This window comes from Zonotrichia leucophrys, chromosome 6 (assembly GCF_028769735.1).
Source record: "Zonotrichia leucophrys gambelii isolate GWCS_2022_RI chromosome 6, RI_Zleu_2.0, whole genome shotgun sequence".
Lineage (NCBI taxonomy): Eukaryota > Metazoa > Chordata > Aves > Passeriformes > Passerellidae > Zonotrichia > Zonotrichia leucophrys.
This window is the reverse complement of record NC_088176.1, coordinates 13989335-14004958: the sequence shown is the minus strand read 5'-3', so window position 1 is coordinate 14004958 and position 15624 is coordinate 13989335. Positions and strand designations below refer to the sequence as shown.

The following is a 15624-nucleotide window of genomic DNA, read 5'->3' as shown; positions in this document are numbered from 1 at the left end:
CCTGTGCTGCAGTGAGGGGCCAGGAGCAGCGGGAGGATGCTCTCCCTGCCATCCAGGCTCTGCCCATCACCCCACATCCGGTAGTGTTGCCCCAGGGTTGTCTCCTCTGGCTACACCAACCCAGCCCAAGCAAAGAACTTTTGGTTCATGTGCCTCACAGGCCACGGACCTGCTGTCTGCATGTGCATGTCCCATCCTTTGGTGGGACATCCCCCAGCACAGGGAGCTGCCTTCTGCCAGCCACACTGCCCAGGAGGGAGCAGCAGGGACAGCAGGGTAGCCTCAATGGCCAGCATGGCCCTGCTGCCCTCCCCAGACCACTGCACTGTGAGGGGTCCTGGCAGGGCTCTCACACTTCTGCTTGGCCCAAAGGGGGGATTTTTCAGGCTGCCCAGCAGCAGGGATAGGCATGGCTGATGCCAGAGCTGCCTTTACTCCCCTGCCTGGCTCCTTCCTTGCACCTGGGGTCGGGCAGCTCTGACTTGTCTTGCACAGACCCCACAGATCTCTCCTTGCCCCTGGCCCTGGCTCACCTCCCAGAGGCCCTGGCCCCATGGGACAGACACAGGGCACACTTGGTACTCTATGGCCAGCCCTCAGCAGGCAATGTGCCCACCACACCACAGCAGGCATGGCCCAGCAGTGCCCCTGCTCCAAGCCCTGCGCTTGACTCCCAGCCCATGACCAGGGGTGTCCTGGGTGTCTCTGGGTGCATGGTGCTGCACCTCATCCCAGCATCTCCACCCTCCCTGCAGTGCCAGGATGACCAAGGCCTGTGGAGGACAGCTGGAGCCCTGCAACCAGTCTGGGATCAACCCCTGTGGCTCCATCCTGCACCCCCTGCCTGCTGAACCCCTCTCCAGCCTGTCAGAGCTGTCAACAGCTCCAGCTCTGCTTCAAAGGGGCCACAGAAGGGCATGGCAGCTGCTTCTCCTAGCACTGGAAGTGCTTTCAGTAATGGTGAGGAGCATGAGCTCACAGTCCCAGCGAGGACAACGGTGACATTTGGGAGGCACAAACACAGCGTGATTAGCTGATAACCTTTCCTGAGAGATCCCAGGTGTGTGCACCTGGGAGGGAAAAGGGAGGGGGACAAGGCCCCCACACTGTGAGCCTCTGGAAAACAGCTCCAAATGCCCCAGCCTGCCCCTTCACACAGGACATGGAGAGTGCCCCAAACTGGGACCAGCTGACCCTACAGACTGGGCACCCTGAGCGTGGACACCCCTCTGTGGCACCTGCAGCCCAGCTCTGTCCAAGTGAGGGGTGGTTCCAGGACCCTCATTGCACTGGGAGCCCCCACAGAGGGTTTGGGCAGCCCCCCAGCACATCCCACCGGGTCCACAGGCTGGGAGACACGGCATCCTCCTGCACACGGGCAAGCAGAGGAGGATGTGGTTTCAGAGCAAGGTGCCAAGGTCTGCCATTAGCAAAGGAGGCAGCTGGGAGCAGGGACTGTGCGAGGATTGCTCCCACACCAGGCATGGGGCTGTGGTGGGGTGGGGAGGGACAAACAGCACTGAAGAGCAGGTCCCCATGCATGGTGCCACGCTGTGAGGCAAAGGGACCCCTCCTCAGAGGGTCTGCACATGCGACATGCTCCCTCCCTGCCCTGCTGAGTGGGACCGAACGCCGGGGGCCGGGATCGGGGTGTCCGGCCGCGAACAGGGAGGGTCTGTGTGCAGCCTGGCAGGAACTGGGCAGGGCCGGGAGGGGCTGGCTGGGGCTGGGAGGGCGCCGGGGCAGTCTGGGCTCCGCAGCTGGGCCGGGAGCGCTGCCAGCACATTCCTGGGGCTGCCGGGCAGCGGGAGCGTGTGTGGGCGCGGGGCAAGGGCACGGCGATGGAGCGCTGACCCGCCCGGCGGTGCCGCATCCCCCGGGCAGCCTCGGCCCCGCCGTGCCCCCGGTCATGCCCCAGCCTCCCGCGGCCGCTGCCAGGCGGGACCACCCCCGGAGCCGTGCTGCCAGCCCGGCATTGCCCCCGGCCGGGCTGCTCTCCCGGGAGCTGCTGCGCAGGGACAGCGCCAGCGTGCCGCCCCCTCCTGGAACTCGGCATGGCCTCTCCCAAAGGCCCCTGCTCCACTCTGGGTGCAGCCCAGGAACCAGTGCGGGACTGGGACAGGAAGGGTGAGGGGATGGGGAAAGAGGAGGACGGGAGGGGCCCACTCAGCCCACCACCCAGCCCCCGGGGATGCATCTCTGCTGACAGAAACAAGGTCGGTAGCACCCAAAGCTGCGGCAGAAAGGTGGGTGGGACACAAGGATGGAAGGAGGCGGCTGGGACCCTGCTCAGCTGCTCCTTTCCGGGGAGCCTCCTGCTTGCCTGCTACAGGACCTGCCTGTGCTACAGCCAGGCACGGGTCCCCCCAGGGAGGGTCCGGAGTATCGAGAGAGCCCCCAGGTGATGTGCTCTTACTGTGTCACCCTGGCTGGCCGTCCCCGAGGTCCCCAGCGCAGAGGGGGCAGCCCCCATGGCCCCGCTTCCGGACTCGCTGCTGTGACGGTGGCACAGGCAGTGACACAAGCGGTGGGACAGCCAGCTTTCTGGAGTGACAGGAGCAAGTGTCTATCTCCCGGACAGCTGCATGGCTGCAGAACGGAGATGTGGGCACTGGAGCAGCCTGTGCAGATGAGACACACAGGGAAGGGTGCCAGCTACAGCTGTCTTGGGTCCATCGCCTTCTCCGGGGTACAGCCCCGATCAGCCTGGGACATCCTGGGTGGGAAAGGGTTAATGAAGCAATGCAGGGAGCTCCCCAGAGCAGAGGCACAGACTCAGCTCCATGTAAGGCTGCCAGGACACCCCACGGGGGGCAGACACCGCTCTTGTGGGGCAGCCCTGACCAGGAGGTCACTCAGGGCTCTAATGAAGGCGTCATGACAGATGGAGGGCCTGAGGCAGCTGGCAGGGAGACCCTTGCTCAGCCCCAGCCTCGCCAGCCCCCTCACCTTCATCTGGTGTGATGCCAGCTGGCACGGAGGGCTCAGCACCCCCAACACCTTGCTGGGAGGAACTGGGGGTGTAGAGGCCAGTCTGGGCCGTGGGATGGGGCAGGCTGACAGCCAGGAGCTGGTCCATGGTCAAGAGCAGGACAGTGCTGGCAGTGCCACGGGAACAGCCCAGGGACATGGCACATCCACCACTGTGCTCATTATTGGCACTCTGGCAGCTCCACCCTGCACACCCTGCATGCCCTGCACACCCAGCCTCCCTCTGCCTGTGCTCCCAGGCCTCACCAGCCCTTCCCAGCCCAGCTCCCATGGCAATTACACCCTGCCCAAGCCCATCCATCACGGATTAGCTATTTTCTATCAGCATTTATCTGCAGACAATCTTACTCCTGCCGTGACAGCCTGATGCCTCGATCACCCTCCCTCCTGCTACCAGGCAGCTCTGATAAGAGGCTGCTGTATCTTATCGGGCTCCCCGGCAGTTACACATTAATGGTGCCATCTCCGGGCTGGGTGGGATGAACCCAGCCCACCGTCGGGCTGGAAGCAAGCAGCACTGGGTGATGCAGTGATGGCTGCTGAGCACACAGGGCATGGACAGGGTGGGCAGGCTGCAGGGAAGGGCAGGCTGTGCAGCTGAGGTTCCCAGCATTGCCTCAAAGCAGATGTACGCAGGGGGGACGGTCCCTGCCCCCAGCCCAGGGCAAAGAGCAGCTGCTATCACTGCCTGCACTGGACTGTTTGCTCTCTCAGCCCATTAACAGAGCTGCCTTATCCGGTGGGCAGGGGCCAGCGGCAGCCCAAAGCCCGCTGGCCAGGCAGGGGCATCGATCATGGGAAAGGGAGGGGTGCCCCAGATAACCCCTGCAGACAAATGGGTTTCTAATGGGGTCTTAAGCCTTGCACCCCCCATCTCCAAGGGAATGGGGGAATGTCATCCAGGCAGGACCCTCATGTCACTGGGGCCCCAGCTTTGCCCACACCCTGAGCACTGGCAGAGCCTGGGTGCAAGCCCTTTGCTGGAAGATGTAATCCCAGCTATCCTGTGCCAGCGGACCATGCATGCCCAGGGTGCATGCTGGCAGAACCACCCATGAGGAATGAGAACCCCATGCCCATGGCATTGCCTCGTTGATGGCACACCTGGCACCTGGGTACAGGAGCCCTGCCAGGGCTGCAGCGTGAGGCTTTCAGGGTGTCCCTTTCCTTAAACCCCAGCACCCTAAGCATGTTGTTTAGGGAGAAAAGAATGGGGAGTGGGGTGGCACAGGGTAGGAAGCAGGGTCCCCTGCCCCATGGCAGAACATGCCACTGGAGTGCCAGGTGGGAGGGGGGCAGCGGGACTGGTGAATAACGGGGACAGCCTGTGGCCACAACACCTCGCCATGCACTGGCGAGCCAGCCCTTCTAGAAAGCATCACCCAGGGGGCACACAGAGCCAGGGTGGGCTGCGGGAGTGCATGCAGGGGGGCTCCCTGTGGGGCGAGGGGCATTGGAGCACCATGTGCCAGGGAGGGAGGGAGGGAGGTGGCAGCGGTGCGGGCAGACGAGGGGGAGCCGGGGGCCAGCCCCGGGGGGCCCGGCAGGCAGAGCAGATTGGCTGCCGACGAGGTCTCCAAGCTCCTTAGAAAGGGCAGCGAGCGTGGGAGGCGCTAAGGGAGCAGGCAGGGTGCCGAGCCACGCTCCCGTCCCGCTCGGCAGCGGCGATGCCGCAGGCGGGCACCCCCCCGGGCTCCCGGGGCACGGCGCTGCTGGCTCTGTCGCTGCTGCTGGCAGGGTCCCTGGGCGGCGGGCAGCACTACGACTACTACGGCTGGCAGCCCGAGAGCCTGCCCCACGGGCGCTTCTACGGGCGGGAGCCGCAGTGCCTCGACATCCCGGCCGACATGCAGCTCTGCCGCGACGTGGGCTACAAGCGCATGCGGCTGCCCAACCTGCTGGAGCACGAAACCATGGCCGAGGCCAAGCAGCAGGCCGGCAGCTGGGTGCCCCTGCTCGCCAAGCAGTGCCACACCGACACCCAGCTCTTCCTCTGCTCCCTCTTCGCCCCCGTGTGCCTCGACCGGCCCGTGTACCCGTGTCGCTCCCTCTGCGAGGTGGTGCGGGACTCCTGTGCCCCCGTCATGGAGTCCTACGGCTTCCCCTGGCCTGAGATGCTGCACTGTGGCAAGTTCCCCTCTGACCACGAGCTCTGCATCGCCGTCCAGTTTGGGAACAGCAAAGCCACGCCGCCCCCAGGTAAGCGGGAAGGGTACTGTGATGGGATGGGAATGCTTGTGGAGCCCCTGCACAGGAGTCCCTTCACCCCTCAGAGCACAGCCCAGAACACCGGTGCTGGCCAAGGACCCTGTGTGTAACAGGGCAGGAGGGGGCACAGGATCAACTTTGTCTGGGCACTATTGCCCAGGGGCACTGTGCTCCCAGCTGTCCCGGGATGAGGAAGAACACGGGATGAGGTGGGAGCCGCTGGCCGATCCACCGCAGTGCTGTGTCCCTCTGCTGCCGCTGGGTCCCATGCCAGCAGGAGAGAGCGTGCTGCACCTGTGGTGTCAGCCCCACACTGGCACTGCAAGGTGGCTGTCCCCTCAGCCAGGAGAGGGGACATCCCCCAAAGGCAGCCTAGGCTCAGGGTCAGGGCTGGGACAGCCTTTAGGCTGGGACCACCCTCACTGCTGCTGTGCTCCAAAGTGCCAGCATCTGATGGGAGGCTGTCCCCATCTCTCCTCCCCTCCTGGGGGTTGACCCTGGTCTGCAAGGTGCTCTGTGCCTCTCTGCATCACCCCAGCACAGCTACCTAGGGAGCAGAGGAGCTGCTGGGGCTCTCCCAAGCGTGTCCCCGAGGAGCTGGCCCTGGTGACAAGTACCAGCAGCATGAAGCTGTGACACTAACTGGTCTCTCACCACAGTGTCCAAGATCTGCACCCAGTGTGAGATGGAGCACAAGGCTGATGGCATGATGGAGCAGATGTGCTCCAGTGACTTTGGTGAGTGCTGGGGTCTCCTTCTCAGCCTCCCCTAGGTCTGGCAGCTGGGGTGGTAGTTGGCCAGAGATGGGGTTGTATGGGGATAGCCCCTGGGAGATTCCTGAGCCGTTCCCTTGGACCCTTCATGCCTGGGATGGGTGCACCACAGGAGAAGACATTGGTGGGGGATAGGGGAGAAGACATTTGGGAGGGTCACTGGGGGCCTCTGCTGGACCCTCCCCAACAACCCCTTTCCCCTCCCCATCCAGTGACTTCCCCAGGGACCCGACCCAGGGGTGGGCTGCACCCTGTCCTGCCCAGGTGCCCGGCCCAGGCCCTCCCCTCCCCAGCACCCAGCAGTGCTCCCTCCCTCCCTCCCCAACCGCGCCCGCTGCCCCACACAGTGGTGAAAATGCGCATCAAGGAGGTGACGGAGGAGAACGGGGAGCGCCGGCTGGTGGCTGCCCAGAAGAAGAAGGTGCTGAAACTGGGCCCGCTGAAGCGCAAGGACACCAAGAAGATGGTGCTGCACATGAGGAACGCGGGTGCCTGCCCCTGCCCCCAGCTCGACAGCCTCAGCGGCAGCTTCCTAGTCATGGGCCGCAAGGTGGGCGGCCGCCTGCTCCTGCTGGCCATCTACCCCTGGCAGAAGCACAACAAGGAGATGAAGTTTGCAGTCAAGTTCATGTTCTCTTACCCCTGCCCACTCTACCACCCCCTGCTCTATGGGGCTGGGCAGCATTAGGGTTTTTGCCCACCCTGCCCTTTCCCAGAACTCCTGCACGGCCCAACATCCCACCCCTGGCTTCTCTGGCTGCACCCTAGGAGCTCAGCTCTGCTCACCTCAGCCCCTTGACTGTGCCCCAGAACCCAGCTGTGCACCTGCAGGATTCCCTGCTGCATTTGTGGTAGCCCTGATCCACAGCCAGGACACCTGCCTCCCCCCAAGAGCCCTACTCTGCACCCCTGGGATCCCTGTTCTGCTCCTGGGACCCTCACCCCTGTCCAGGAGCTTAGTCTGGACCTGGGACCCTTGTTCTGCATGCTTGTGAGCCCTGGTCTGTACTGGACACCCTTGTCTACTCCCAGGTTCCCCACCTAGAAGCCCAGAGACCCTTGCTTTCATTTAGGATCCCTGCTTGGCCTTCTTGGCTACACCTGGGACCCCTCCCCTGCAGCCATGTCCTTTGCCCAGCTCCCTTATGATATGCCACAGACCCTCAGCCCCCCAGTCCCTGTTCCGGCCCACCAACACATCCCATGCCCTCACCTGGAGCTCACATCCACCCCTGGATTATATCACCTTCCAGAGGTCCAGCCCAGCCCAGGCAGGTCCCTCTATTCCCACAGATTGACTCCCTGCAGACCGAGTGCCCAGAGCTGCACAAATCCCTCCTGGGGTCCCCCACTCCCCATAGCACACAGTTCACACCTCCAATGCCCCAGGGCAGCGCTGCTGCACCCCTTGCACACACCCTGCTGTGACCCAGCCACACACCCCTTGCCCACCAACACCACAGTAAATTATTCCAGCTCGGAGCAGTCTGTGTGCCACTCACTGCAGCTCATTGGTAAGAACCCTTGGGGCTCCCTCAGGGACCCCAGAGGATTGGGAGGGGGTCCCAGTCCTGCCCACTGAGTGAGGCAGCCTGAGGGAGCGAGGTCACCTCAGGATCTGGCTCTGGCCCCACTTAGGTGCTGTGCCCAGAGCCTGAGCCTGGGCAGTCCAGCCAAGCCAGGGGATGTGGTTCCTGGTGGTCACAGGCATCCCTGGAGCCTCAGGCACCCCTGCCACTCCAGGGAGCCTGGGAGGGCATCGAGATGAGCAGCATGGGGGAACAGGGCCATCACTGCTGCTGGAGCCTCACAGGTGGGTTTGGCAGTGGTTTGACAGGGAAGTTTCTTCTTTTTCTTACTTTGTCACCCCGAGGGATAAATCCATGGTCTGGGAGCTCACAGTACTTGTGAGAAGCCTGGCACTGCGCATCAAAGGGGGCAGATACTGGACCAGGCAGTCTCCAGCCCTGCCCTCCCCATACCATACCATCTGAAAGTCCTCTCTGCAGCTCCCTGCCAGCCCTGCTTGGCTGCCAGACCTCCCATGCCACAGCCTCCATCCTCCTCCAAAATGATTCCTAGGGCCACCCACCTGCGCTGGCCAGGACCCTCCCAAAAGCCCCATGAGCAGAGCAGCCCTCAGCCCAGCCCTGATGGCAGCAGGGCTGTCCCTTAGCTCAGCTCGACTGCCAAGCTGCCCCCCAGTCCCAGCTGGCAAGGGACAGCTTGAGGAACCCTGTCATTCCTGCTGTGCCAGCTGGTATCCACCTTTCCCAAAGGGTGAGGAGCCCAAGGTGCTGCCAGGACATTCCCCCAGTGCCTGCCTGCCTGACACTGCCTTCTCTTCAGAGCTGACCAGCCTCAGGGAGCTCCTGGGACAGGGAAATTGAGGCTGTAGGATCCCTGCACCCACCCTCTTCTGGCTGATAAGAGCACTGTGCACCTGCCCTGCTCTGGGCTGACCTCTTCTCCCTCTGCCCTCTTGGGCATGGCCTTGGCCCCACTGGTCAGCCTCCAGAGCCCCAGATCTCCCACTCTGGCCCCACAGCCAGCCAGAAATATGGGCCAGCCAGCCCCTGCCCCAGCCTTGCACCAGAAATGGGCATTTCTCCCTGGCCACTGGGAAAAAAATGGGGAAAAAATTCAAATATTATTAGGTTTGTTCAGAGCGTGACTGCAGAGCACACTTCCATAGGAATAAACACTGTCAATTACATTTTATTGCAAAACTTTAAAAGCATAAATAAAACCCCATCTCCCACAGCCTAAGTTTATCTGTAGCCCTCTGTATTCTGTGTCATTAGCATCTTCCCAGAGAGTGTTCAGACATACATGGACATAGTGCTCACTGTTCCAAGTGTTTTCTCTAGAAATATGAGCGGCTCCTCCACCTCCCACTGTCAGCTGTCTGAGCAAGCTGACCCCTCACAGTCCCTCCCAGGCCTGTAATATCCCATTGCAGACACCCTCACAAACACACCCACAGCTCCTGTGGTGCCACACAGCCCCCTCCCCAATGCTACAGCTGCTCCACTCACTGCCCCCACTGCTCAGCCCTCTGCACAGCACTCCCCTGCACACCCAGCACAAGCCAGACACCCTGATCATCAAATGCCAAGTCCAGCTTTTCTCCAAATGTCCATGTGAAGTTTATGAGCCCCCAGCCAAGCTAAGTGTTGAGGCTCTGCCACACAGGAGCTCCCACACTGGTGGGATGTGGAGCTTGCAGCAGGGTCTGGGTTCCAGCAACTTCTCAGATGAGTGGGTGTCACAGCCTGGTGGGCACTGGCCCCCCAGATTCCCTGGCTCGGGAGAAGCTGCAGCTGGCTGGCAGGGACCCAGGCCATGGCTGCTCCCAGCTGCACAGCAGCCAGGGTCACATTCCTGGGATAGCTGGGAGCTTTGCTGTTCACACAAGGAAAGGTCATCCTTGTGCACACAGGCAGCTGGTGGGAGCACCACCCGGGGAGGGCAGGGGAAGGAGCAGCCACGGGAGGCAGAGGAAGCTCAGTAGCTCCTGTCAGAGCTGAGGTGCTCCCTGGCTCCAGCCCAGCAGGATCCAGCCCTGGCACAGCTGACAGGCAGCTGCACACAGCTCTGAGCAGGGGGCAAACAAGGCTACAGCAGGGCACAAGACGGGAATTCCAGTAAAGTGTGGAGAGCCGGTGGCACAGAACACCACTGCTCCAGGAGCACCTGCAGGACAGCAGGGCCAAAGCCACAGAGGTGTCAGAGTGACCTGGGACAGCTTTTACTGGTATGACACAAGAGGCAGCTGAGGACAAGAGATTTATTGATCATTCTCTATATGCATTTATATATTAATCTGTAGTAGAAAGCAGCAGTCACTAAGTGCACAGAGCAGCACCAACTCCTGCCTTTTGTCACACTGGAGACCCAGCCACACAGCCCAGTCCAAACTCACTCTCTTTCCTCCTCCGCGTTACAGCCAAATTCGGGGGTAAAAGACTAAACCTGCAGGCAGTGAGGCTGAGGAGCACAGGAGTGACTAGCAGAGTCTCAGCTGAGCCAGGATGAAAGACCTAGCTAGTCCAGACCCCAAGGGATGCAGGAGGAGCTCTGAATTGATCCCAAAAATACAGTCACTTATAGCACAGTGCTGGGAAAGGAAGGGACAGAGCCCTGAGGTTGTTCTGCCCCACCCGGGAGGCGAAGGCAGGACCACGAGTAGGAAGGATGGCTCTTCCATCACTGACCCAGGCCAAAGGGCCTGGGCAAGCACGTGGCAGGGCACAGCAAGTGCCAGAGAGCACCCAGGGCTTGGAGCAGCTGCAGGGATGGGGCACAGCCGTGGGCAGTGCTCCTCCACAGCGACCCAGCTGGTGCATGGCAAGGAAGGCTGGTCCGTCCAGCCCAACGCTGGCAGGAGGAGCACAAGGGCAAGCGTCCTCTGGCAGGGAATGCCATGCTGGGATCCCAACACTCCAGGCTCCCAGTGGCAGGGGTGCCTGCCCGCTGTCCCAGGTGTCAGGCAGTGCAGGACACAGGAGCTGGCTGGGCCTGGTTCATCACTTGATGAGCACCTGGTTGCAGAGCGCGCACACAAACACTGTCTCCTTCTGAGCCTCCGGGGCTGGAAAGGAAAGCAAATGTTACAGATGATCCCCCTTTCCCACCACAGGCTAGGGACCCCAGCCACAGAACTGCTTCGAGAGCTGCAGTTTTTTCATCACTGCTCTGTCCTGAGCCAGGCTGTGCTGGGCATGTCCTGTCCACCCTCCCCACCAGGGCTGGGGCAAATGACTGGGCACACAGAACAGGGGGAAGCAGCAGCTCTTCCCTCCACCTTTCAACTCACCCGTGGCTCCCATCACAGCCTTGGGGACTTTGAAGGAACAACACCTGGAGCAGAAGCTGTTCCCACAGTTACTGCAGCTCCGCTGTGGAGAAAGATGGAGGTGAGACCCAGATGTGGTACCAGACTAACCCAGGAATAAGTGAAAGGGGTCAAAAGTCTATACCTCCTTCTGAGAACTGCCCACAGACTGTGTGCCAAGCATTGCACACAGGGCTCAGATAAGGCAACAGGTCATTCTCACTAGCAGACCCATGCTCTACTTCACCACAAAGGCCACAGGAAATGGACTAAAACCAGGGTACAGAGCAGGTATCTTCTACAATAACACATGAGTTTGGCCTGAGGCAGGTTCCAAAGGAGTAAATGGACAAATGCTGTACAACACAAGGGATCCCTGGTGCCATTAGGCTTGTGACAACACCCAGCATTTAGCTGAGGTCATTTGGGCTGTGACCGAGGCCAGACAGCTGAACTGCTGGGGAAAGCTGGGGCAAGCCAGACACGAGCAACACCTCTGCCCCAGGTGCAGCCAGCAAGCTGGGGCAGAAGCTGAAGACTCACCCTCTTCTTGAGCACAGAGAAGGTGGCAGCACAGCCCGTGCAGTTCCCTGAAAGAAAGAGAGCAGAGGTCAGGCAGGGCTCTGCTGCCTGGGGCTGCAAGTGGCACAAGAGCATCTGTAGCTGTTGTAAAGGCTCAGCTCAGAGGTGACATTGCTGCACCTTCCGTGTTTGCCCTTCCCAGGAGTGCTGGGACCATTCTCCCCAAGGAGTGGAAAAGGTCACTGGAGGTATCAGCACACCCTAGCACACACCACACACCCTCTCCCAGTCCTCGGGTCACCACTGGAAGCAGCACAGAGCCCAGGCTGCTGAGCTCCCCAGCAGCACCTGCTCCCACACTCACCGAAGTTGTTGCTGGGGTAGCGCTTGCGCAGGCGCTCGGTCAGGCGGGACACCTTGCTGCGGATCACCTCATTCTTGCTCATAAAACCATTGTCTGGGAGGCTGAGGTCAAACTCTGCTGAGCACTGAGAGCTCTCATCATCCTCCTGCAGAGAGCAGAGCCAGCTGAGCACAGCAGGGTGGCTGGGGGCACTCTGAGGGCTGCAGGGCAGCCCATGCCAGAGGCAGGCACCCAACAAACTGGGTGTTGCACCTGGCATTTCTACAAGCCACCAGCAGACCAGGCAAAGCTCCAGCTGGGAGGAGATCCCACACCCTGGCATGGCAGTACTCACCATGACCAGCAGCTGGTTCTCCTTTCCCCGCAGCATGGGACAGAGAGGAGAGTGAGCACACACAGAGTCAGAGGCACCCAGCCCCACAGTCACTCTCTCTGAGCACCCAATTTGCTCAGCAAGGTCTTTGTCCCTTTCCCACCTCAGCTGCCCCACCCCAACCAGCCTCAAACCTCAATTGCATCTTTGAACTCTTCATCAGGTTCTGCTTCCTCTGCTTCCTCCACACTGCCAGGGGTAAGGTCCTACAAGAGATTCATAAAGTTAGTCCTGCTGTTCCCCTGCCCCTGTTCAAAGGTGGCTCCACATTTCTGGGCAGGTTCCAGGACAATGGATCTGGCCCCAGGCAGCCTCACAGATGACACAAGTGTCAGAAGGTGAGGTTAGCCCCTGCCTCCTCAGACCACATCCTTACATGTGGCAAAAGGACTGAGACAAGCCCTCAGGGCAGAGAGCAGCATCCCAGTAACTCAGGAGTGGCTCACAGGCTTCCAGCAAAGCTGGGAGAAGTTTGTGTGTGGAGGAGCACAGGCATGGTCAGACCCAAGGGCTGACTCTGCAGCTCCCACCCCACAACTGCCAGCCCTGCCCCTCTCTCACCTCAGCACTGGTGGGGGTGGGGGTCCGATCTGGGGCAGCAGCTGGTGGCAGGGGTTCAGCAGGTTCTGGAGTGCTCTCGAGGGGTTTGGAGCCCACACACTGCTCAATGGAGGCCTTGAGCTCCCTTATCACTGGTAAAAAGGGGAGTACAGCTGGAGTAGGGTAGCATTTCCCTGCCCCCAGCCACATCACACAAAAGCCTGATCTCCAAGTTCAAGGTGGGGCATTGACACACTCCTCTGTTCACATATCAAAGCTAGGACAGAAAGGAAGCTCCCCCCCACCACCACCTGCCCCAGCTCAGGACAGGGAATGGCAGGAACTAACATCACAGCTCAGACACATCCAACACTCCTCCAGCACGAGCCACAGAAGAGGGCTCCTCTCCCTTCCAATGGCATGTTTTCAAGCCTGTGTCATACACTGCCACAGGCACTGAATGTGTATGAAGTCCTGAAGAGCAGGGTCAGGGATCAAGAGAGATGGAGAGGCTCACACACAACCTGCATTGACAGACCCTGGTTTGCCACACCACAGAGAAGAAAATGAAACGGCACCTGGGCTGGAACACACATCAGGAGAGACTCTCACCTCCAACAGCTGAGCCCCAGGAGCATACCACCCACCCTGGGCTGCTGAGCACCACCCCTAGGGCATCATTGCCTTCACAGGGGTTCAGGGTCTACAGGAGAGCCTGACACGGGACAGTGGGCTCATGTGAGGGAGAGGTCCAGGGAAGGATCCCTGGCTTCAGAGGGCCCCTCCCCAACCCATCTCACACAGGGCACTTCCAGCCAGGTCTCATACCTTGATAGAACTGGGTGTTGCCCAGAAATAGGGTGCTATTGAGGATGGCCAGGACCCAGCAGAGGGGAAGCAGGTAGAGGACACAGATAGTGCCCAGCAGCACCCCATAAAACCTGTGGAAAACAGCAGGATACTGTGGTCAAGTCAGAGCAACTCACACAACAGCATAAAACTCGTTCCTTCATCTGGTGTTCCATCTGTTCTCTCCAAGTACCAAACAAATCAAATACAGCACCACAGGCCTGGCTGAGCCCCTGTCCCCACCAAGCCCACCCCAGGGTGCCTGAGCCAGTACTACTCACTGGGAAGAGACAGTGGGGTTCTCCCAGTACAGCACACGGTACACTGCCTCACAGCTGCAGCACATCCCGTTCAGAAACCCCTCCAGCTGGATCAGGCTGCAAATGAGACAGTCACAAAAAACCCCACAAACGCACACCCTCGTTCCCCACATTCACGTGGGTTACAGCAGGAGCCCCTACAGCCTTCAAGAAGCCTTTGTGGCTACAGAGGCCCCCACAGCCCCAGCGCTGGGAGGCCCCGGCACTCACAAGCTCTTGACCTGGGCGATGGCCTCCTGCCGCGAGAGCTGCACCTTGCGCAGATCCTCCCTGCGGACACTGTGGTACCTCCTGCGCACCAGCTCCGGCTCCGAGGGCCGGGCCCGGCACGTCTCCTGCAGGTAGCCCAGCAGGGCCGGCACCGCCACCAGCAGGGCGAGCACCGAGTACCAGGCAGCTGCAAGAGGCGGGACAGCGTCAGCCGCGAGGGTCCGGGAACGGGAGCAGCCCCGAGCCCCGGGACGCACCTTGGCCGAGGGTGAGCAGCAGGAAGTTGAGGCCGAGGCAGACCAGGAGAGAGCACACAGGCCGCTGCCACCTGCCGACAGGGGGAAGGCCAGGGACGTGAGACCCGGGCACGGTCCCGGTCCCGATCCCGCTGCAGCCCGCACCTACCGGAGGAGGGAGCGGACACCGTCGGCGGCGTCCCGCAGCGGCTCCAGGTAGAGCTCCAGCCGCCGGTAGCTCCGCACCAGCTCCAGCAGGTCGAAAGCAGCGGCGGCCTTGGGCGGCGACGGCTCCGGCGGGGCCTCAGCAGCTCCCGCCGCCCCTTCGGGGCCGCCTGCCGCCCCGTCCCGCTCCACCGCCTGCATGACGGGACCAGGACTGGGACCGGGAGCCGAGCGGCCCCGCCGCGCTCGGCCCGACACCGCCGCGCGCTCCCGTGACGCGACGGGCGCGCCGTGAGCTCCGCGCGGCCAATGGGAGCGGCGCTCCGGGAGCCCCGCCCGTGGGGAACGGGAACGGGAACGGGCCGCGCCCAGCGCTCCGGGCCCGCCCGGATCCGGCCGCGCTGCGTGCCCGCCGCCCGGCTGGGGCCTGTGGGCCGGCACGCCCTGGGCGCGAGGCGCGGGGCGGAGTCTCGGTGGGCTCGGTCTAGACACGGGGGTCGGTCCCGGCCCGGTCCCGATTCGGGTCTGCTGTGGTGTAGGGCTCACTCACAGCTTGGATCCGGTCCCAGTCCAGGGCTGGGCACTGATCCGGGTCTAATCCAGGTTCAGGGCTCAGTCCCAGTCTGGGTCTTGGCGTGGCCTGCATCCAGCTGTGTCGGTCACTGTGGGTTTGTCCCGGTGAGGTTGCTGGGCCACCTCTCCCCGAGGAGAGACCAGGGAGCAGCCTCACAGCGAATCCCTGAAGGGGAGCAGCACGTTCCCCATAGGCCCTGAGCATGGCTGGCAGCTCATTCCCTGCCCCTCCATACCTGCAAAGCAGCCCAGCCCTGCGTGCACTGGCACTGTCCTGCCCAGGGCCTGCAGCCCTGCTCGCACTGCTCAGGGCACCATGGGCCATCCTACAAGGTGCTTGCAGTAGAGCAGAGATGCTGGCTCCCAGGGATGCTCTGGGGATCCTGGATTCTGTCTGATGCCAAAAGTGGTAACCTTGTTATAATTCTGTGCTGGCTCTTGGACAATGAGGGTACAGTGCTGCTGCCCACTGCCTGCAGCCTCTGATGAACAGGGAATGTGTCCCATGGGCACAAGGTTGGGACCCAGTGACACCTCAGCTGCAGGTCCAGGTCCCAGACTGGACTCTGTCCCAAGAGTGTGTCCCAGAGCTGCAGCCAGGCCGGGGAGATGCAGGCAGCCCTCCACTGGCCCCTGACCCACCAAGGGGCATTCTGTGTGTAC

The 15624-nt window shown here is 61.7% G+C and overlaps 2 protein-coding genes across 3 annotated transcripts; one reads left to right on the top strand and one right to left on the bottom strand.

The window, feature by feature from the left end:
• The first annotated feature begins 4629 nt into the window (after positions 1 to 4629).
• On the top strand, positions 4630 to 8716 carry SFRP5 (secreted frizzled related protein 5). Its single transcript, XM_064716495.1, has 3 exons — positions 4630 to 5190; positions 5859 to 5936; positions 6320 to 8716. The coding sequence occupies exons 1-3, from the start codon at positions 4659 to 4661 to the stop codon at positions 6658 to 6660; spliced, it is 951 nt and encodes a 316-aa protein (XP_064572565.1). The 5' UTR covers positions 4630 to 4658; the 3' UTR covers positions 6661 to 8716.
• Positions 8717 to 9748: 1032 nt separating this feature from the next.
• Positions 9749 to 14706, bottom strand: ZFYVE27 (zinc finger FYVE-type containing 27). 2 transcript variants are annotated; one of them, XM_064717492.1, is made up of 12 exons: positions 14393 to 14706; positions 14245 to 14315; positions 13988 to 14174; positions 13739 to 13834; positions 13437 to 13549; positions 12630 to 12760; positions 12203 to 12274; positions 12030 to 12050; positions 11696 to 11840; positions 11353 to 11399; positions 10792 to 10873; positions 9749 to 10566 (listed from the first exon to the last, which is right to left on the bottom strand). In XM_064717492.1, the coding sequence occupies exons 1-12, from the start codon at positions 14587 to 14589 to the stop codon at positions 10502 to 10504; spliced, it is 1227 nt and encodes a 408-aa protein (XP_064573562.1). In that variant the 5' UTR covers positions 14590 to 14706; the 3' UTR covers positions 9749 to 10501. The 2 variants fall into 2 exon arrangements, with proteins under 2 accessions (XP_064573562.1, XP_064573563.1); XM_064717493.1 differs by lacking the exon at positions 12030 to 12050 and having other exon boundaries at positions 14393 to 14704.
• Between the last annotated feature and the right edge of the window lie 918 nt (positions 14707 to 15624).